Source organism: Salvelinus fontinalis, chromosome 2, assembly GCF_029448725.1.
Source record: "Salvelinus fontinalis isolate EN_2023a chromosome 2, ASM2944872v1, whole genome shotgun sequence".
Taxonomy (NCBI): domain Eukaryota; kingdom Metazoa; phylum Chordata; class Actinopteri; order Salmoniformes; family Salmonidae; genus Salvelinus; species Salvelinus fontinalis.
Window position 1 is genome coordinate 28,047,681 of NC_074666.1, and position 22,972 is coordinate 28,070,652.

At 40.6% G+C, this 22,972-nt stretch overlaps 1 protein-coding gene across 2 annotated transcripts in view; it reads left to right on the forward strand.

Annotated features, from left to right (window-relative positions):
* The window catches only part of npas2 (neuronal PAS domain protein 2), a 76,487-nt gene extending 53,862 nt beyond the window's left edge, over positions 1 to 22,625 (forward strand). For both annotated transcript variants that reach the window (XM_055869528.1, XM_055869519.1), the window contains exons 10-21: positions 4,270 to 4,352; positions 5,572 to 5,678; positions 5,959 to 6,106; positions 6,613 to 6,697; positions 7,015 to 7,144; positions 7,360 to 7,466; positions 8,233 to 8,412; positions 8,693 to 8,902; positions 12,370 to 12,563; positions 13,145 to 13,237; positions 15,111 to 15,321; positions 15,446 to 22,625. In XM_055869528.1, coding sequence (XP_055725503.1) covers positions 4,270 to 4,352; positions 5,572 to 5,678; positions 5,959 to 6,106; positions 6,613 to 6,697; positions 7,015 to 7,144; positions 7,360 to 7,466; positions 8,233 to 8,412; positions 8,693 to 8,902; positions 12,370 to 12,563; positions 13,145 to 13,237; positions 15,111 to 15,321; positions 15,446 to 15,643 — 1,746 coding nt within the window. In that variant the 3' untranslated portion in view covers positions 15,644 to 22,625. The remainder of the gene's footprint in view (positions 1 to 4,269; positions 4,353 to 5,571; positions 5,679 to 5,958; positions 6,107 to 6,612; positions 6,698 to 7,014; positions 7,145 to 7,359; positions 7,467 to 8,232; positions 8,413 to 8,692; positions 8,903 to 12,369; positions 12,564 to 13,144; positions 13,238 to 15,110; positions 15,322 to 15,445) is intronic.
* The last annotated feature ends 347 nt before the right edge of the window (positions 22,626 to 22,972 follow it).

Consider the following 22,972-nt stretch of genomic DNA (forward strand, 5'->3'; position numbering starts at 1 on the left):
ATAATACAGGTCGCAGTGGTGGGTGGTATAAGGGGCTTTGGTGACAAAACGGATGGCACTGTGATAGACTGCATCCAGTTTGCTGAGTAGAGTATTGGAAGCTATTTTGTAAATGACATCGTCGAGGATCGGTAGGATAGTTTTACTAGCGTTTAAGAGCAGTTGGAGGCCACGGAAGGAGTGTTGTATGGCATTGAAGCTCGTTTGGAGGTTAGTTAACACAGTGTCCAAAGAATGGCCAGATGTATACAGAAGGGTGTCATCTGCGTAGAGGTTGATCAGGGAATCACCTGCAGCAAGAGCGACATCATTGATATATACAGAGAAAAGAGTCGCCCGAGAATTGAACCCTGTGGTACCCCCATAGAGACTGCCAGAGGTCCGGACAACAGGCCCTCTGATTTGACACACTGAACTCTGTCTGAGAAGTAGTTGGTGAACCAGGCGAGGCAGTCATTTGAGAAACCAAGGCTGAGTCTGCCGATAAGAATGAGGTGATTGACAGAGTCGAAAGCCTTGGCCAGGTCGATGTAGATGGCTGCACAGTACTGTATTTTATCGATTGCGGTTATGATAACGTTTAGGACATTGAGCGTGGCTGAGGTGCACCCGTGACCAGCTCGAAACCGGATTGCACAGCGGAGAAGGTACGGTGGGATTTGAAATGAATCCGGCGTTGTAGTGGAGAAAACAGTCCAATACTGGCAGGCTGGCAAGTATTATCCAAGCTTAAAAAAAACAGCTGGTGTCTGTGCAGAAGGTGAAGGCAACTAGCAGTGGCTAACAATGACTAAATAGCTAGTAGCTAATTAGCTGGTTAGCTTCTGATGGCTAGCTTCTTATGGAGGTTCTGGCTATAAGGTCTGAAAAATAGCGGATCCATGTCACATTGGGTGAGGCGGGTTACTGGAAGGTATATTTAATTTAAAAATCGAATAGAGATTTAAAATATTTTGAAATATATACAAAAAAGACAAAAAGTTAACGAGAGGACGACTAACCAAGTCGGCACTGCTACGCCATCTTGGAATGACAAGATGTAAGGCCTGTCTTAGAGTTTTTTGCATTGTGAATCCTCATATTATTCTTTTGTCACTTCTGGTTGGGTTGGATGTTTCACTTGCAATCGGATAATAATCTCTTTTTTTTTTACCAGACCTTGGAATAATTATAAATGACATTTTGGTAAAAAATTGTTATTCACATAGTTGCCCTTTTGATGATCCATCGCATGTGACATACATTGCACCCCTCCTCCTTTTTGTCCTCAGAACAGCCTCAATTCGTTGGGGCATGTACTCTACAAGGTGTCGAAAGGATTCCACAGGGATGCTGGCCCATGTTGACTCCAATGCTTCCCATAGTTGTCCTTTGGGTGGTAGACTAGTCTTGATAGACACGGGAAACTGTTAAGAGTGAAAAACCCAGCAGCATTGCACTTCTTGACACAAACCGGTGTGCCTGGCACCTACTACCATTCAAAGGCACTTAATTATTTTGTCTTGCCTACTCACCTTCTGAAAGGCACACATACACAATCCATGTCTCAATTGTCTCAATGCTTAAAAATATTATTTAACCTGTCTCCTTCCCTTAATCTACACTGATTCAAGTGGATTTAACAAGTGAAATCATTAAGGGATCATAGCTTTCACCTCAATTTACCTGGTCAGTCTATGTCATGAAAAGAGAAGGTGTTCTTAATAAAATAAAATACATCTATTTATGATGACATTTTTATTTTTATTTTTTTATGTAAAAGTTCTATCTGCGCAGCAACTTTGAACTTGGTTTTATAAGGTTCTATCTCAATCCAATCACACATTACTGAGTTTCCAATCAAACATATTTGCGTGTAAGGGGATGCATTGAGTCATGAAAAAGGAAGATATCACAAAAGAGTTCTGAGATCTGGGACATGAATAATACTCCATATCTCAGAACTATACATTTAGTAGATTAGTGCTGAGCGATAAATGTTTTTTGAGGTCGGTTCGATTATTAAAAAAGGATTTCGGTTTCGATAATTGTTTTAGACATTAAATGCACTATGCGTTACGTGGCTTGAATGCTGTAACAACACTGAGTAAAACAATTCATAAAAGTCCCATGATTGTAGTGACTGCCATTTACGGGTTATCAGAGGTGTGACCAAGTCACTATTATTCGAGTCACGAGCAAGTCTCAAGTCACAAGTTCTGAGTCTCAAGTCGAGTCCCAGGTAGAATAGGTCAAGACTCGAGTCAAGTCCAAGTCGTGCATTCTAAGAGCAAGTCAAGTCGAGTCACAAGTTTAAGTAAAGTCTCAAGTCAAGTAACAAAAAAAATATAAATATAAAATATCTATACATGCAGCGACTTGTTCAACTACAAATCTGTCTATTTATTGAGGCCACCAGACAGCACTTTTCATTATTTTGTCTACAACACATTTTGATTAGCATTTGTAATTGTAAAATAGGGACATGTAGCAGTCGTAAGGGCTTGACATCAGCAGAAAACAAGGCAGGTTGACGTGCTCAGAGTGTAGATTTATTTACAGGTCTTGGTAATCCAATGGTGAAAGCGCCAGATCATACAAAATATACATGTAGATTTACGAAATATACACAGGCATTAGCCCAAAAGAAATAGCCTCTGTATCAGGCTTAACCTGTCCTATCTGAACTGACACAGGTAGAGGGCAAGACTGTCCCCTTGAGAAACTAAATCGTCTAACAGGAGCTCAAACAGGTAGGCCTACATAATATAAGCACTTGGTCCCCAGGACCATACAATTACCCATTTGGCAATTACAACCAATAAAACTGGTTCTACAATTTAAAAGGCAATTTCCACCTTCCATCTTTGGGGCAAAACCACTGAAGTTGCTTACTAAGACAACATTAAATGTTCTTGAGTGGTCTAGTTACAGTTTTGACTTAAATCTGCTTGAAAATCTATGGCAAGACTTGAAAATGGCGGTCTAGCAATGGTCAACATAACTTGACAGAGCAAATATTGTGCAATCCAGGTGTGCAAAGCTCATAGAGACTCACTCAGAAAGACTCACAGCAGTAATCACTGCCTAAGGTGTTAACATGTATAGACTCAGGGGGTTGAATACTTATCTAATCAAGATATATTAGTGTTTTTCTTTATTATTATTCTTCTTTTTTACTTTGACACTACAGAGTATTTTGTGTAAACGGTTGACAGAAAATGTCAATTAAATCAATTTTAATCCAACTTTGTAACAAAATAAAATGTGGAAAAAGTCAAGGGGTGTGAATACTTTCTGAAATCACTGTAGGGTAGTTGTCATTTCATTGAACTATTGTTTTAAAATCAAAATCAAATCACATTTTATTGGTCACATACACATATTTAGAAGATGTTATTGGTCACATACACATACTTAGCAGATGTTATTGGTCACATACACATATTTAGAAGATGTTATTGCGGGTGTAGCGAAATGCTTGTGTTCCTAGCTCCAACAGTGCAGTAGTATCAAACAATTCACACAATACACACATCTAAAAGTAAAATAGAAAGAATGGAATTAAGAAATATATTCATATTAGGATGAGCAATGTCAGAGTGGCATTACAGTATATACATATGAAATGAGTAAAGCAGTATGTAGTGTTCCATTATTAAATTGACCAGTGATTCCATGTCTATGTACATAGGGCAGCAGCCTCTAAGGTGCAGGGTTGAGTAACCGGGTGGTAGCCGGCCAGTGATGGCTATTTAACAGTCTGATGGCCTTGAGATAGAAGCTGTTCTTAGCTTTGATGCAAGGACAAGTGATTGGTGATTATGAATGAATGTTGAATTGATGTTGAATATGAAATTATGTATTACATCATGTGGTTTGAAGGAAGGGAGGGTATTCTCTTCATTTAATCATTAAATGGCTTTACTTTTCTATTAACGTTGAAATAATCGTATCATTAAGTGCCAGAAAGAACCTTTTTACACAACACAGATCCACTTTTGAGACTTACAAGGTTACAATTACAACACCTCCCTAAAAAAAACGAATTTGCAAAAGTCTCACGATTTTGATACTCTGCACTTTAAGTACCTTTATGGTGAGGGACTTGATTAGTTATGAACAAGGAATTCACTACAAACAGTTCTGAGATATGACGTGAAAACTTATAACTCAGATCTAGACTTTTCGCAGATAGAAGCTTATAATTCCATGGTCACAATAGTTATTTGTAGGATTTAAGGATTGGTTCTCTAGTGCCTTAAATTGTATTTTTGTTACTTTTACCAGGATTTGTGTAATGTGGAAGATCCCTGTGATGAATTCACATCTAGACACAGCCTTGAATGGAAGTTCCTGTTCTTAGATCACAGGTAAGAGGAGCAAAGAAACATGTACATTTTGTCCTCCATCTGTTATCAGTCTTTAATTGAGTAGTTTCATAGCCTGATGGAAAGCTACACTATCATCGGTGCCCATCAACTGACATCCTCTGGGCTGCACATCTTTAGCGCTACAGTAACATATAGATTTAAGAGGACAACTGCTGTTCTCTCCTGTCCCTATCTTGGCATTAACATGATATTGTTGTTTGTAAACTCTGTCTACTGGCGTGTCATACTGCCCCGCTGTGTCCCTTGGTTATGTTCCATCTGATTGGCTTTGGGTGATCAGGCTCAGTGTTCAGCAGACTGCTGGTGCTAGTGGCGTGACTGACTGATTGTGCTAGTTTCCACTGTGTGGCCTGGCGTCCTCACTAAGTAAGGCATTTAAACCTGCTGCCCTGCCCTGGATAGTGAGAGTGAGACACAAGATTAGTCTGCAATGTCACAGGTGATAAAGGACCAGTGAGAAACAGCCCAGACTGCAACATTCTATCATTCATGACACCACCAGTGCAGTATCAAATCCCTTAGTACCTGCTAATCAAAGACCCTTGTGAATTCAGAGCAGGGAGGATGGCAACCTCCCCACGATTATTAGATAACTGTAAAGAAGGTAAAACCAAGGGAAGAAATTGTACGTCCTGTGCTCTGCTGAGCTAAAATTGGACATTCACAGCTCCTTGCCAAACTGCTGTGCTCTGCGCTGGGTCTCAAGAATGGCTCCCTCTATAATGTGACCTGCATGCCATTCTGAATTTGGCTTATGGGGGCCTAGGCTAAGTGGATTTAACTGGGCATTGATGAATGAAATGCACCAAGTGAGCCAAAATCACATCATAATCATAGCTGTGATTATACAACATTGCCATGTTTACGCATTTTTTAGGCATTCGCAACATCGCACTCGCTCAGCCCTAGCCTATTTAGAGTGGTGATATTCTGTCAATGTGTCATAACTGTATGGATCATATGAAGTTATATTGCTCTGTGTGCTTGAGGCAGTACAAACTTAGGTTTATTAATCATAATGTTTATGTATTTTTCAATTTCTTTGTCAAGGTAATTATGGCATTATCAATCAAGTTATTCTCTCAAGGCTGCAAAATAATACATTCCGACAAAATAAATACGAATTGTCGCAGTTTAACCAGTCTGTTGTTGTTATAAAACATAGCTGCCTAATATCTTGGTTATTCTCTTTTTCCAGAGCTTCACCAATCATCGGCTACTTGCCCTTTGAGGTTCTTGGGACTTCTGGCTATGATTACTATCATGTGGATGACTTGGAGCTTATAGCGCGGTGTCATAAGCAATGTAAGCAACTCTCTCCACTACCTCTTTCATCCCTCTCTCCCGCTCTCCCTCACTACCACAGGATCCAGGCAGCCATTTCACAGAAATAGGTCATCCCACTGTAGTTACATTTCTATTTCCACTTCACCAATGTGCATAAAAAGCCCAGACTTCTGAGACTGCTTAGAGCTTGCTACTCCTACCCTGATGTTTTAGGATTTCGGGGACAAGGGCAGTGTAGTGATTTGTGTATGCCTGACTGCTCTGTTGAAAATGTCCCTGTGTTGTGTTGTCTTCACAGTAATGCAGTTTGGGAAGGGTAAATCCTGCTACTATCGGTTTCTGACCAAGGGTCAGCAGTGGATCTGGTTGCAGACACACTACTACATTACATACCATCAGTGGAACTCCAAGCCAGAGTTCATAGTGTGCACTCACACAGTCGTCAGGTAAACCGAATTCCTCTGTCTCTCTCTGTCATGTTTGGTAAAATATACTATGATGCTGCCTGAGGGTGAGAACCCCCCCCCGTATAGTTCAACAGGATCAGTCTAGTATAGACCTATTGAACCTGATCTCCACTGGATTAGTAGTATTAGCTGTCTGTCATTAGATATTGTAAATTGAGGATGAATATCTGAACGTTTTGAAGAAAGATCTGGCCTTAATGGCCATGTACTCTTATAAACTCCACCCAGCACAGCCAGAAGAGGACTGGCCACCCCTCAGAGCCTGGTTCCTCTCTAGGTTTCTTCCTAGGTTCCAACCTTTCTAGAGAGTTTTTCCTAGTCACTGTGCATCTGCATTGCTTGCTCTTTGGGGCTTTAGGCGGGGTAGATGTAAAAAGCGCTTTATAAAACAAATTTGGTTGATTGTTGATGGAAAAGCTAGGCTTATGTGCAAATCATTTGACATTTGATCTTTCTTTCTATTGCACTCTGTCACGGACTTGTAGTTACGCGGAGGTGAGAGCAGAGAGGAGGAGAGAGTTTGGCTTGGAGGAGACGTCACCTGAGATGGCCACTTCGTCCTCCATAAAGGTATGAAGAAGAGACACTAAGATCAAATATAAATAATGAATCATTAAGAATGTTACAATAACATCCAGTATTCAAGTTTCCCAATAAACAGCCATTTTACCAGGTTCAATTGTTACCATCATGTACAGTAGTGCTCTACTTCCCAATCCTGTGTTAGTGTTCAGAGCTAAGTGGGGTGGTGAAATGCCATGCAAATACGGAGCTTTCCAGTGTCAGGCATTGTTGTGTGTATTCTGAGTGGGTAAAAGCAAATATGTCCCAGATCTTATTGGCGCTGTCAGTACTTGATACTCCTCTGTCTATCCTGTGTGTTCCAGGCTCAGGAGGTGTACCTGGACATCTGTCCCAATCTGGACCCTCCCGGACAGGACAGGATGAGCGGGGCATGCTCAGTGTCCTCCCACAGCTCCCGGAAATCCTCCCACACGGCCCTGTCCGATTCGGCATGTGAGTCCCCCTGTTGCTCTATTTGTCCAGCTAACCCAAATACCCCCATACTGAATTAGTCCATTTAGACTTGAACCCTGTACCATACAACACCACTTTCACCCTAATCCAAACTGCACCACCATACACTCACTTACTGTATACAATTTTAGATTTAAATGGTTAATTATGAAGTATGCGTGACCTTCTACATATTTAATCATTTTCCCCAACAGCCAACACGTCTTTGCGGTTCACAGACGCTTGCACACCATCACGACAGTCTGCATCAGTCGCGGGGACAGAGAAGAATTTGGCCATACTCGTACCCAGTAGTGCAAAGGTCAGTTCACCTCATTAAGAACTAGCCAGTGGAAAAACCAATACCTGTAGAAAAACATCAGCCTGGAATCCTGCTCAACTCCCTGTCTGTTTTTGTTGTCCTTCACCTTATAGACTTTGGTACAGAGGCAAAACTATTTTGACCTCCTTCCCCAACTGAGCCTCCCCCTTTCTCCTACCTGCAGCCAGCACTCCGTAATGGTTGATGTTTAGTCTAATCTCTCCTGTCTGTCTCCTGCCTGCATACTGTTTGTCTAGTAGTCTCCCAGTATTATGACAGCTTGCTCTTGTCTGTTGGTTGACATCCTCGTTTGTTTGTGTGAAATGCCTCCACTCCCACTTGATTTTAGACCACAGCAATGTAATTGGGGATGATCATATTATAGCTGTAAATGTAGATGACAATTATATTCCAGATGTAAAACTACTATTCTCAAGTATGTATAATTTGTCTCAAGATGATCACTTCAACTCATGTTAAATGAGGCCCAGTAAAAGCATCTCCTACATCTGCATGAAAACAAGAAGAAGAGCTGGAAACAAGAAGAGCTGGAAGTGCTAATCAAGCGATAATGAATGTGAGGATGATTTCTGTGGACCTCAAGTGCTTGAGTGCTGTATTTCTGAACTACAGCAGAGTCCTCCTTGGCTCTGAAAATGTGTGTAGGCAGCTGTGAAGTCTTGTGCCAGAGCATCGCCCATGCATGGTACTTTGATGTGAACCGCCGTTATCATGATGGCTGTGTATCCTATTATTTCTGTCGCAGCAACAACAGCAGCAGCAGCAGTCCATGTACCAACAGCAGCCCCAAGAGCCTCAGCTAGGTGTGATGAACCAGCTCAAGGAGCAGCTGGAGGAGAGGACACGCATCCTGCAGATGGACATCAAGACTCAGCAGCAGGAGCTGCATGACATCAAGGAGAAGCTTCAGCTAGCTAACCTCCAGGTAACCCTGCTTACCGCTAGTCAGACGCCCGGCCTAAAGCAGTCCCTTAACCTAAGCCAGGGTTTCCCCAAACTCGGTCCTCTGTTTTGGTTTTTGTCCTAACACTACACAGCTGATTCAAATAATAAATTAATCATCTAGCTTTGAATCAGCTGTGTAGTGCTAAGGCAAAAACCAAAACGTGCACCCCTTGGGGTCCCGAGGACCGAGATTGGGAAACGCTGACCTAAGCCAATTGCCATAGAGTGGATACAGTAGCTAAGCCCTCGTGTGTGTGTAGATGTTGTTACAGCAACCCATCCACGGTGACTTTGGCCAGGTCCAACAGCAGCAGCCTCAGCAGCAGGGTCCAGGGAGGCCGGTCCAGCAGCATCAGCCCCAGTCTAGGGTGATCAGGCAGGCCTCGGCCCACTCCAAACAGCCTCTCCATGGAACCCACGACTTGTCCCCTCACTCTCTCCTCAGAGAGCACAGCACACCCTCCCCTCAGGTACCCCAGCTCTCCCTCTATACTCTTATCCCAATAGCTTTAGACTTTTACTTTGTATAGAGTTAGCAGGGAAATATTCACCATAGTCCCTGTGCCCAAGGAAGCGAAGGTAACCTGCCTAAATGATTACTGCCCAGTAGCACTCACGTCGGTAGCCATGAAGTGCTTTGAAAGGCTGGTCATGGCTCACATCAACAGCATCCTCCTGAATACCCTAGACCCACTCCAATTTGCATACCGCCCCAACAGATCCACAGATGACGCAATCTCAATCGCACGCCACACTGCCCTTTCCCATCTGGACAAAAGGAACACCTATGTGAGAATGCTGTTCATTGACTAGAGCTCAGCGTTCAACACCATAGTGTCCTCAAAGCTCATCACTAAGCTAAGGACCCAGGGACTAAACACCTCCCTCTGCAACTGGATCCTGGACTTCCTGACAGGCCACACCCAGGTGGTAAGGGTAGGTAACAACACATCTGCCACGCTGATCCTCAACACTGGGGCCCCTCAGGGGTGTGTACTTAGTCCCCTCCTGTACACCACGCTCACCCACGACTGTGTGGCCAAACACGATTCCAACACCATCATTAAGTTTGCTGATGACACAACAGTGGTATGCATGATCACCAACAACGATGAGACCGCCTATAGGGAGGAGGTCAGAGACCTGGCAGTGTGGTGCTAGGACAACAACCTCTCCCTCAATGTGAGCAAGACAAAGGAGCTGATCGTGGACTACAGGAAAAGGCGGGCCAAACAGGCCCTCATTAACATCGACGGGGCTGTAGTGGAGCGGGTCGAGAGTTTCAAGTTCTTTGGTGTCCACATCACCAACAAACTATCATGTTCCAAACACACCAAGACAGTCGTGAAGAGGGCACGACAACACCTTTTCCCCCCCAGGAGACTGAAAAGATGGGTCCCCAGATCCTCAAAAAATTCTACAGCTGCACCATCGAGAGCATCCTGACCGGTTGCATCACCGCCTGGTATGGCAACTGCTCGGCATCTGACTGTAAGGCGCAACAGAGGGTAGTGCGTACTGCCCGGTACATCACTGGGGCCAATCTTCCTGTCATCCAGGACCTACAGTTGAAGTCGGAAGTTTACATACACTTAGGTTAGAGTCATTAAAACTCGTTTATCAACCACTCCACAAATTTCTTGTTAACAAACTATAGTTTTGGCAAGTCGGTTAGGACATCTACTTTGTGCATGACACAAGTAATTTTCCAACAATTGTTTACAGACAGATTATTTCACTTACAATTCACTGTATCACAATATTCAGTGGGTCAGATGTTAACATACACGAAGTTGACTGTGCCTTTAAACAGCTTGGAAAATTCCAGAGAATTATGTCATGGCTTTAGAAGCTTCTGATTGGGGTGGCAGTAGCTTAGTGTTTAGAGCGTTGGACTAGTAACCGAACGGTTGCAAGATCGAATCCCCGAGCTGACAAGGTAAAAATATGATGTTCTGCCCCTGAACAAGGCAGTTAACCCACTGTTCCTAGGCCGTCATTGAAAATAAGAATTTGTTCTTATCTGACTTGCCTAGTTAAATAAGGGAAAAATAAATACAAATTGGCTAATTGACATCATTTGAGTCAATTGGAGGTGTACCTGTGGATGTATTTCAAGGCCTACCTTCAAACTCAGTGCCTCTTTGCTTGACATCATGGGAAAATCAAAAGAAATCAGCCAAGACCTCAGAAAACAAATTGTAGACCTCCACAAGTCTGGTTCATCCTTGGGAGCAATTTCCAAACACCTGAACGTACCACGCTCATCTATACAAACAATAGTACGCAAATATAAACACCATGGCACCACGCAGCCGTCATACCGCTCAGGAAAGAGATGGGTTCTGTCTCGTAGAGATGAACGTACTTTGGTGCGAAAAGTGAAAATTAATCCCAGAACAACAGCAAAGGACCTTGTGAAGATGCTGGAGGAAACAGATACAAATGTATCTCCATCCACAGTAAAACGAGTCCTATATCGACATAACCTGAAAGGCCGCTCAGCAAGGAAGGAGCCGCTGCTCCAAAACCACCATAAAAAAGCCAGACTACAGTTTGCAACTGCACATGGGGACAAAGATCGTACTTTTTGGAGAAATGTCCTCTGGTCTGATGAAACAAATATAGAACTGTTTGGCCATAATGACCATCGTTATGTTTGGAGGAAAAAGGGGGAGGCTTGCAAGCCGAAGAACACCATCCCAACCGTGCAGCACAGGGGGTGGCAGCATCATGTTGTGGGGGTGCTTTGCTGCCTTAGGGACTGGTGGACTTCACAAAATAGATGGCATCATGAGGAAGTAAAATTATGTGGATATATTGAAGCAACATCTCAAGACATCAGTCAGGAAGTTAAAGCTAATGGGTCTTCCAAATGGACAATGACCCCAAGCATACTTCCAAAGTTGTGGCAAAATGGCTTAAGGACAACAAAGTCAAGGTAGTGGAGTGGCAATCACAAAGCCCTGACCTCAATCCTATAGATAATTTGTGGGCAGAACTGAAAAAGCGTGTGTGATTAAGGAGGCCTACAAACCTGATTCAGTTACACTAGCTCTGTCAGGAGGAATGGGACAAAATTCACCCAACTTATTGTGGGAAGCTTGTGGAAGGCTACCCGAAACGTTTGACCCAAGCTAAACAATTTAAAGGCAATGCTACCAAATACTAATTGAGTGTATGTAAACTTCTGACCCACTGGGAATGTGATGAAAGAAATAAAAGCTGAAAAATCATTCTCTCTACTATTATTCTGACATTTCACATTCTTAAAATAAAGTGGTGATCCTAACTGACCTAAGACAGGGAATTTTTACTAGGATTAAATGTCAGGAATTGTGAAACTGATTTCAAATGTATTTGACTAAGGTGTATGTAAACTTCCGACTTCAACTGTATATAATAGGCGGTGTCAGAGGAAAGTCCCAAAAATTGTCAGAGACTACAGTCACCCAAGTGATAGACTGTTTTCTCTGCTACCGCACGGCAAGCGGTAACGGAGCGCCAAGTCTAGGACCAAAAGGCTCCTCAACAGCTTCTATCCCCAAGTCATTAGACCGCTGAACAATTAATAAAATGGCCACCGGACTATTTACATTGACATCCCCCCCCCCTCTCATTTGTTTTGTACACTGCTGCTACTCTACTCATTGACTCGGCACCGGTACCCCCTGTATATAGCCTCGTTATTGTTATTTTATTGTGCTCCTTTTTATTATTCTTTACTCTAGTTTATTTGGTATAATTCTTTTTAAACTCTTCTTGAACTGCACTGTTGGTTAAGGGCTTGTTAGTAAGCATTTCATGGTAAGGTCTACACTGGTTGTATTTCGCGCATGTGACAAATAAAGTTTGATTTGATTTCAAATATACAAGGACGTGTTTTGTTCACGACTGCAGTCAACCTGGTGTTAATGTCCCTGTTGTTGTTGTTTAGGTGCAGCAGAGATTGATAAGGAGTGCAGGCGGGCAGATGCAGGCAGTCAGTCTCCCGGTGCACACCCACACCAGCCTGACCATGCCCTTCTACAGCAACCCCATGATGTTCTCTCAGCAGATGAACACACAGCCACTGCAGGACGCAAACCAAAGACACTCAGACACCGAGTTCAGTCAAGAGGGACAGTTACGGTGAGCCCTACAGACAGTTAAACACTCTGATTTCTTGTTGCAGAATTCCTTTCAAGAACGTGTTGAGTCTGTTCTTCATGGTCAGTGTAACTCAACTTTTAATTTGGTCTGAATCGAAGCAACTTGTAACTGAATACATTTTGGGAAACATTGACATGACAAGCTGTATATTATCAAAACAAAGCTTTATGATTTGAAGTTAATCATAGCTACATTGTATGAATTCTGAATGAAAGAGCACCTGCTTAACACCTGCTTACCTTGAAGTGAAAGTAACTTGATATGAAAGTCTTGTCCTTCTGTTAACTTAATCAAAAATAAAAGTAGGTTTGAGTTCATCAGGTTGAAATCAAATGGTTAGAAGAAAAAGGTTAGGGTGACATTGGAAAGGGAATAGTCTCCTTGAGTCACAAAACCTTTTGTCCTGTCGATTGGACTCGCACTGTATTTAGGAGATGGATAAGTATGTCAAAGGTGGAAAATACCAGCTTGTGCAATCTCAGGCCTCATGGCCCAGGAGTCATTTTTAGAAAGGTTGGAGTTCCAGATTTGACACTGACATAGACCGTTCTTTCTGGCAGCATGCTGCTCAACCAGCCAATGCAGACCCTCTTACCTGATAGCAGTATGAGCTCCCAGGCTTCCCAGTGCAACACAGCCATCCAGCAAACCAAGTAAGTGTGTGATTGAGTGTGTAATTAATCATTATGTTGAGTTTCTTTAAATGGTCTGTTATTTGACCCATATGTAGTACATGGAGTGAAATATGAGAACATTTATCCTTGATATGACCTGATTGTACTTAAAACACATGATATAAACTTACAGTTGAAGTCGGAAGTTTACATACACCTTAGCCAAATACATTTAAACTCAGTTTTTCACAATTCCTGATATTTAATCCTTGTAAAAATTCCTTGTCTTAGGTCAGTTAGGATCACCACTTTATTTAAGAATGTGAAATGTCAGAATAATAGTAGAGAGAATGATTTATTTCAGCTTTTATTTCTTTCATCACATTCCCAGTGGGTCAGAAGTTTACATACACTCAATTAGTATTTGGTAGCATTGCCTTTAAATTGTTTAACTTGGGTCAAACGTTTCGGGTAGCCTTCCACATGCTTCCCACAATAATTTGGGTGAAATTTGGCCCATTCCTCCTGACAGAGCTGGTGTAACGGAGTCAGGTTTGAAGGCCTCCTTGCTCGCACATGCATTTTGAGTTTTGCCCACAAATTAACTATAGGATTGCGGTCAGGGCTTTGTGATGGCCACTCCAATACCTTGACTTTGTTGTCCTTAAGCCATTTTGCCACAACTTTGGAAGTATGCTTGGGGTCATTGTCCATTTGGAAGACCCATTTGCGACCAAGCTTTAACTTCCTGACTGATGTCTTGAGATGTTGCTTCAATATATCCACATAATTTTACTTCCTCATGATGCCATCTATTTTGTGAAGTCCACCAGTCCCTCCTGCAGCAAAGCACCTCCACAACATGATGCTGCCACCCCCGTGCTTCACGGTTGGGATGGTGTTCTTCGGCTTGCAAGTCTCCACCTTTTTCCTCCAAACATAATGATGGTCATTATGGCCAAACAGTTCTATATTTGTTTCATCAGACCAGAGGACATTTCTCCAAAAAGTACGATCTTTGTCCCCATGTGCAGTTGCAACCTGTAGTCTGGCTTTTTTATGGTGGTTTTGGAGCAGTGGCTTCTTCCTTGCTGAGCGGCCTTTCAGGTTATGTCGATATAGGACTTGTTTTACTGTGGATATAGATACATTTGTACCTGTTTCCTCCAGCATCTTCACAAGGTCCTTTGCTGTTCTGGTATTAATTTGTACTTTTCGCACCAAAGTACGTTCATCTCTAGGAGACAGAACACGTCTCCTTCCTGAGCGGTATGATGGTTGCGTGGTACTATTGTGTTTATACTTGCATACTATTGTTTGTACAGATGAACGTGGTACGTTCAGGCGTTTGGAAATTGCTCCCAAGGATGAACCAGACTTGTGGAGGTCTACAATTTTTTTTCCTGAAGTCTTGGCTGATTTCTTTTGATTTTCCCATGTCAATCTAAGAGGCACTGAGTTTGAAGGTAGGCCTTGAAATACATCCACAGGTACACCTCCAATTGACTCAAATGATGTCAATTAGCTTATCAGAAGCTTCTAATGTCATGACATCATTTTCTGGAATCTTCCAAGCTGTTTAAAGGCACAGTCAACTTAGTGTATGTAAATGTCTGACCCACTGGAATTGTAATACAGTGAATTATAAGTGAAATAATCTGTAAACAATTGTTGGAAAAATGACTTGTGTCATGCACAAAGTAGATGTCCTAACCGACAACAAATTTGTGGAGTGGTTGAAAAACTAGTTTTAATGACTCCAACCTAAGTGTATGTAAACTTCCGACTTCAACTGTATTTGCAAAGAATCAGACCATACAGAAATCTAAGTGTTAAAGAAAAATAAACATATTCTGTTACTATGAACACAGTAAATGTAGTTGACCGGTTGATTGCGCTCATCCCTCCCCAGATACACCCTGGAGCAGCAGATGATGACCCCGTCGTTCCCCATGCAGCAGGTGAACTGCAACGCTGTCCTGGTCCCCTCCCCTGTATTCACGTCCCCCATCATGATCCCTCACAACAGCTTTATCACGCACCAGGCCCAGCCCACCTACCACCCTCAGCAGCAGGCCAACCATCACTCTCTACAGCTGCAGCATCCCCAGCAGTTCTTTCAGGTAAAGTAGTAGTCCTACTACTTGCAGTAGTGTGATAGTAGGCCTTGGGCTGGCGGGGGTTTAGCTCACTCTGTAGAATAACTAGTATCGCCTCACTTATGCCCTGATCCCTTTCTGTTGATAGATGCAGCCCCAAGGACTCTTACACAGTGGACCCACTCAGGCGTTCTTCCACGCCACTACTGTCCCACAGCAAGGTACTGTGGGTTATATTCAACAACAACCGCAGCAGCAGCAACCACAACAACAGCAGCAACAACACCACCATTCCCAAAACCAGACTGGCAACCTTTCAGACTTCCGAAATATGCTCACTCGGTAGCACCGAAACTCAAACAGAGTTGTTAGATATCCCCTGAAATGTATTGTCACAGGTTCAGTGGCAGAATTATATGGGATGCATAGAAGAGACAGAGGCTATTTGGCGCCGTGCTGTGCAGTGTTATTCGCTGTTTAAGAAACCAAAGTGGCTTTGTTTCCACAGCAACAAAAAAAATGAAAATATGCCTGTGGTGACCTTACTTCTGATAAGGAGCCACCCTTTTCAGACAAAGCTGTTTTTGTACCCCATGCTGGGGTGAACCACAGTCAGAGGCTGCTTGGACCGGTGGCGGCCCCCAATGTGACAGCTCTCCCAGAAATGAAAAAGGAGTCAGTGTGCTGAAGGCCTGTGCTTCACTCTCTGTCCCACTCCACAAAGCTACTGGGACCATGCGTACACATCATATGTCATCATGGCCCTGCTGGATGGAGAAAACTATGGAAGTAATCATCAGGAAAACAGTTCTGTGTTTTTATGCAGATCATCTTTCAACAAAAAAATAGGTTATTGTTAGGTGAGTCTAGTTGTGCACTGACTGCACTTCTTCATAGCATCTGTCCTGATGTTCAGAGAGTAAACACAAGCAGTGAACATTTACTTCTTCAAAGTTGCATCTTCATTTCACATGAAAAACATTTGTGAGTTATGGTTTTGTTGTGCAGTTGCATACTTTTTTGTTATGAAACAGCAGTTTTACAAACCTATAAAACAACAATATTTTCCCCAGAAGGAAATGTAAAGGAAGGGTTCATTTTGATGTTGGACATCAGTTGTTATTTCATCACACATTCAATTCAGTCATCCTAGATACAGTGCATTTGGAAAGTATTCAGACCCCTTCCCTTTTTCCACATTTTGTTACGTTACAGCTTTATTCTAAAATGAATTAAATCTATTTTTTCCTCGTCAATCTACACATAATACCTCATAATGACATAGCAAAAACTGTTTTTTAGACATTTTGCAAATGTATATAAAAAAAATAAAAGGAAATGTCACATTTACATAATTATTCAGACCCTTTACTCAGTACTTTGTTGAAGCACCTTTGGCAGCGATTACAGCCTTGAGTCTTCTTGGCTATGACGCTACATGCTTGGCACACCTGTATTTGGGGAGTTTCTCCCATTCTTCTCTGCAGATCCTCTTAAGCTCTGTCAGGTTGAATGAGGAGCGTCGCTGCACAGCTATTTTCAGGTCTCTCCAGAGATGTTCGATCGGGTTCAAGTTCGGGCTCTGGCTGGGCCACTCAAGGACATTCAGAGACTTGTCCCGAAGCCACTCCTGCGTTGTCTTGGCAGTGTGCTTAGGATCGTTGTCCTGTTGGAAGGTGAATCCTTGGCCCCAGTCTGAGGTCCTGAGCACTCTGGAGCAGGTTTTCATCAAGGATCTCTCTGTACTTCGCTCCGTTCATCTTTCCCTCATTCTTGTATATTCTCCCAGTCCCTGCCGCTGTAAAACATCCCCACAGCATGATGCTGCCACCACCATGCTTCACCGTAGGGATGGTGCCAGGCTTCCCCCAGACGTAATGCTTGGCTTTCAGGCCAAAGAGTTCAATCTTGGTTTCATCAGTCTAGAGAATCTTGTTTCTCATCGTCTGAGAGAAACTCCAAGAGGGCTGTCATGTGCCTTTTACTGAAGAGTGGATTCCGTCTGGCCACTCTACCATAAAGGCCTGATTGGTGGAGGGCTGCAGAGATGGTTGTCCTTCTGGAAGGTTCTCCCATCTAGACAGAGGAACTTTGGAGCTCTCTGAGTTACCATTGGGTTCTTGGTCACCTCCCTGACCAAGGCCCTTCTACCCCGATGGCTCAGTTTAGCCGGGCGGCCAGCTCTAGGAAGAGTCTTGGTGGTTCCAAACTTCTTCTATTGAAGAATGATGGAGGCCACTGTGTTCTTGGGGACCTTCAATGCTGCAGACATTTCTTGGTACCCTTCCCCAGATCTATGCCTCGACACAATCCTGTCTCGGAGCTCTACGGACAATTCCTTCGACCTCATGGCTTTGTTTTTGCTCTGACATGCACTATCAACTGTGGGACCTTATATAGACAGGTGTGTGCCTTTCCAAATCATGTCCAATCAATTGAATTTACCACAGGTGGACTCCAATCTAGGTTGTAGAAACATTTCAAGGATGATCAATGGAAACAGGATGCACCTCAGCTCAATTTGAGTCTCATAGCAAAGGGTCTGAATACTTATGTAAATAAAGTATTTCAGTTTTATTTATATAAATTTGCAAACATTTCTAAAAACCTGTTTTCGCTATGTTATTATGGGGTATTGTGTGTAGATTGATGAGGAATTAATTTTTATTTAATGCATTTTAGAATAAGGCTGTAACGTAATAAATGTGGAAAAGGTCAAGGGGTCTGAATACTTTCCGAATGCACTGTATACTGTAACTGATATCATTATTAAACACTATAGTATGTTCACCACCCAACACTATTAGTCCATGTTTGAAAAAATATATTGTTTAATGACTGACAAAGCAACTGGAAACCTATCCTCATACAAGTATAACCATATTATGTTCACTATAGAATCAAATATTTTGACATTTGATTTTCTAAAACTAAAGAAAAGTACCAATTACTAATGCCAACATTTTCATTAAATAAATCATAAAAATCAGGCTTCATATTTTTTTATTCACACTTTAATGGACAGAGCAAACCTTATTAGTAGACTACCAGGGCACGTTTGTTAATTTACCATATATTTAAAAACAAGTGTAAGCAGGCAGCCATTATTTTTATGTCTTGCTGTTCTACTGTGTGCATTTTTATTCAGGCATTTAAATATAAAACAATACCTACTGGGCACACCACGTCATTTTGATGTGGAAATGTGGGTCATATTTGGTTGAGACGTTGATCAATGAGATTTCAACATTTATTCACCCACTCAAAAAGACAACCAGAAGTTAGTTGAATTCCCAATGTGTTATCACTATGCTTTCAACCATCTCAAAGCACAACCAAATTCCAATGGAAAAACAATGTCTGATTTTTGGTTCAGTTGTCATCTAAATATGTTATCACTGCGATTTCAACCATTTAAAAGCACAAAATTCAAATGGGAATAGAATGTCAGATATTTTGTATTTATACAACAACTTAATGTGTTATCACTGTGCTTCATCTCATAGCACAACCCAATGACCTGGATTGCAGTTGAGGTTACATTTAAAAGTACATAGTGAAAGTGATCAATTCTGTTCAAGATTCTGCACAGATTATTATAGCAATTATTATAGCAATCTCTACAGACCTGCGACCTTTGCATGCTATTTTGAACATGCACGCTTTCTATGATTACATAAGACATTTAGAGTTACAGTAGGCTAATCTCAAAATGTGGCCATGGATGCATTACTCATTTAGGTTGAATAATTACTGTTACATTAGTTTGTAAAATAGCCTTAACTTTAGGCTATTTACTGTATTACAAAAGTAATATTGAATTGTGTTTGGTGGACAACGACCAAATATCAACATTTAAAGGATATCTAACGCGTGGATGGTTTCATCTGAGCCACTGGCTTAATCCTATTCTTTAACTTTTATTTTTGGTTTAGTTGGAGTCGTCAATCCAACATATAATTTGTTAAATTGTCGACAAGTTAATAGGCTATTTACTCTATTGCAAAAGTGGTGCCACTGACTTAGTCTGGCTTCAATTCCAGTATGTCTACAAATGAATAATGAATATGTTGGATTCACATCTCCATCTCAACCAAGACGCAAAACTGTATTTTAGGTGCATTTAAAGTTTTTGATTTGATTTAGTCCCATTCTTTAACTTACATTTTTGGTTGAGATGGAGACGTGAATCCAACATATTAATGATTAACATGAAGATTACATTTTAAATCAACCAAACTTGAAACCCTAGGCCTATATGTATTGTCTATATTTTGTTGAACCTTGGGTTGAATTGAAACAATAGCTGTTGATGAGTTTTTAAATGATATATATGCTTAACTAGTATCATTGATGATATACTGTATGACTTATAAAGTATGGTTACATTTAATTTGCTCTGTTAAACCTACCCATTGGAATGACTTCGATAGCAACAGTGAATATATTTAGTAATTAAGAGGTCTCAATAATCATTCTCACGATAGCACATTGGTAGTAGTCAGTGACAAATATCAAAGCTGGGCTTGGTTAAAACCCTGCATGGGAGACCAAATGAATAGCTCCAGTAGGAGTTGCTGCCCAGCCTATTTTTTATATTTTTTTTTATAGTGGATATAACGTTGAAGATCTGATGTTGTGTCAAAGGTACATGTTCGACATTTTATACAAGGTTTCTATGTTGAAAATTGCTTACAATGATGACATAATCCTGTGGTTGGAATTTCAGCCTCTGAACAACAGTTTGATGACTTTTTGACGTTTTACAAATCCAATGTTATTTCCATGTAGAGTCCACATCACAATACGTTGACAAATTACATTGAAACAACGTTGATTCAACCAGTTTGTGCCCAGTGGGTAGGGTCCTAATGCCTTAAATGGCTCACAACCATAATCTACTAACCAAAGACTATTTTACTTATTGTTTTGTATCAAATATAACAGATGCTGCAATGATTAAGAAGATGTCACTAATATATTGTAATTGTCATACATTGATTATGTATGCTTTCGTAACGCAATTTTCTTCTCAGGTTATATGTGGAAATAACCACACATTATTAATAATTACACATTTATTCTCAGTATTACGTTAACAACTTGTCATAATTTTCTGGTTACATGGTTTATATTTGCTAGTCAGTTAATATATATATATATTTTTTTGGTAGCAGGGAGTCTATTAGTGGATTTATCCATGTATGAGTTATTATTTCCATACACTCTGGTGATTTCAGGAAAACTGTGTAATAACAAAATACTAACCAGAGATAAATTACCTGCTAATATAAATGACAATCAAATAATACTACATATTTCTTATTATTTTCTTTAAAGTTACATTAGCTAAATAACTACATCATTAGGTATCTGATTTGAGTTCCCCCACGTTCATTAGATATTGTAATATTTGAATGGGAAAGTCCTTCTGTGAAACATCCGTCAAACAAACAGACCTACTGTATGTATGCCTCAAAATTCCTTTACTCTACATGATTAAGTCAATAGCCATAACAAAATGTAACAACATATTGGAATTCAATCAAACTAAATGTGCCCTTTGACATGAAGTGAAGGTTGAAATGCATTGTGGACTAATAAGAATCTTTAATTGTACAATGTTTATGACAATCCTAGCAATCTCTGCTGTGTACATTGAGTCACTATCACTTCATCTGTCACAGTCACTCTCATGAAGACTGGTGCTGTTCATTTAGGTTGAAGAGATGCTTAAAGAAAGTTGTAGAATGCTTAAAGTATGTGCTGTTTTACCCTTTTACTATGTGCAATGTCAATTTTTAAAATAAAAGTTTCTAGGCAGGTATGTACTCATGTAAAATAGAGATATAGTTGTATACTATAAACCAATGTACTATGTGAATGAAATGGAAATATTTTTGTATTAAAATATCTTTAACATTCCTTCAACCATAAATATAAGCAGTATCTTTACTGAGGTTCAGCTTGTATCTGCTAAAGACTTTGTTAGAATGACTAATCCACACTAAAGACTCAGGTCAACTGGTCTGAGAATGATGCTGGCATGAGGGAAAAGGGAGCCATTCTATTTTTCAGTAGAACTTGTGTTGGCCTCTTGCTGGGGTCAGCGCAACGTAAACATTGTTTTAAGTGATATGAGCAACACATTGTTTCAACATCATTACTGTGTCAGTTTGTTATTACTCTAAAGACACAACATTGACTCTATTCAAGACCTACATGCAGATTTGTTTAGACAACTGTCCTGTTAATGCTGCATCGTTTTAAAATACTGTTTGTTGATTGTCAGCAAAATGACTCCCTAGGTTGGCCTCCACTCAACCTTATCATAAAAAAAACTGTTGTTGGTTCAGTGTGCTCAATGTCCAATCATAAGGTAAACTGCCTTTTGAAGCTGGTTGAAGGAACATGTAGTGTATGTTTAATTATCAAGCTCATAGAATAACAGTAAACCATGTTCTCACAAGTGTCCAGTGTACTCTCTAGCTAACCATCGTATGTAAAGAATTTGCATTAGTTGCCCCCATTTGAAACCAGAGACAGTTATTAATTTCCATTAACCCAGTGCCACAGATGATTTCCTACATTTAAGGTCATGCTGAGAGTCATTGTGTGTTTGCTGTGTATTGCTTCAGTTTATACAAATGTTCATGTTTATTGGTATGTGTTTCTTCATTGTGATTGCTGCGCTAGATCAAATGGTACTGACTCTTTCTATGGTTCTGTTTAATCTGTCTCCCCCAGCAGTAGATTATGCACTTTTTGTTTCACCGTTTCAGACTATATTTTTATGTTCATGAATTCTTCATCAATTGTCATTCTTTTTTTAGAGGCATCATGTTACTTTGACTTTTGCATTTGTGACCTTTAGAGTGAACTGTGCATCATTGCAGTATATGGGGTGGAAGGTCTATCAATGCATACTGTAAAACATTTGCCAGGAAAAAGTAAGACAAACAAAAACAGAACCTGGTACATATTAGCCATTGCATTGCAGAAAACTAATTGAGAATATTGTATTATAGAATGTACAAAACATGTTGGGATTATATAGTTGTTTATTTTATGAGATGTCAAATAGATTGAATATATGTTACATGATTTTAAAGTAAAACAAACAGAAGTATTTTGTAACAGATTATTGAAGTGTCTTATTTGGGGAGGTGAGGTTATTATTTTCTTCAGTTCAGCAAGCTGGTGTTATGGTGTTTCACAGTCTATTGTATGGCTTGTTTTTTTCTGTCTGTATATACCATCAAAAATAAGCTTTAACATATTGTTACTATTGTTTTAAAATAAATTAATAAAACGTTTACATTCTGAAACAGCTTGGATATGAATTATGTGATATAAATCAATTAATCTTGATAATGTGGTATCTTTAAAAATAAATATTTTAAAAAACATGCATTTGGTGCACTTTTCTGCTTGTTTTCATTCATCTGTAGCTGAAGTTTATTCTCTCTGATGTAACTCTGAAAGGAGTCCAGTCCAGTTAAAATACACTATATATACAAAAGTATGTGGACACACCTTCAAATTAAAGGATTTGGTTATTTCAGCCACAACCGTTACTGACAGGTATATAAAATCGAGCACACAGCCATGCAATCTCCATAGACAAACATTGACAGTAGAATGGCCTTATTGAATAACTCAGTGACTTTCAACG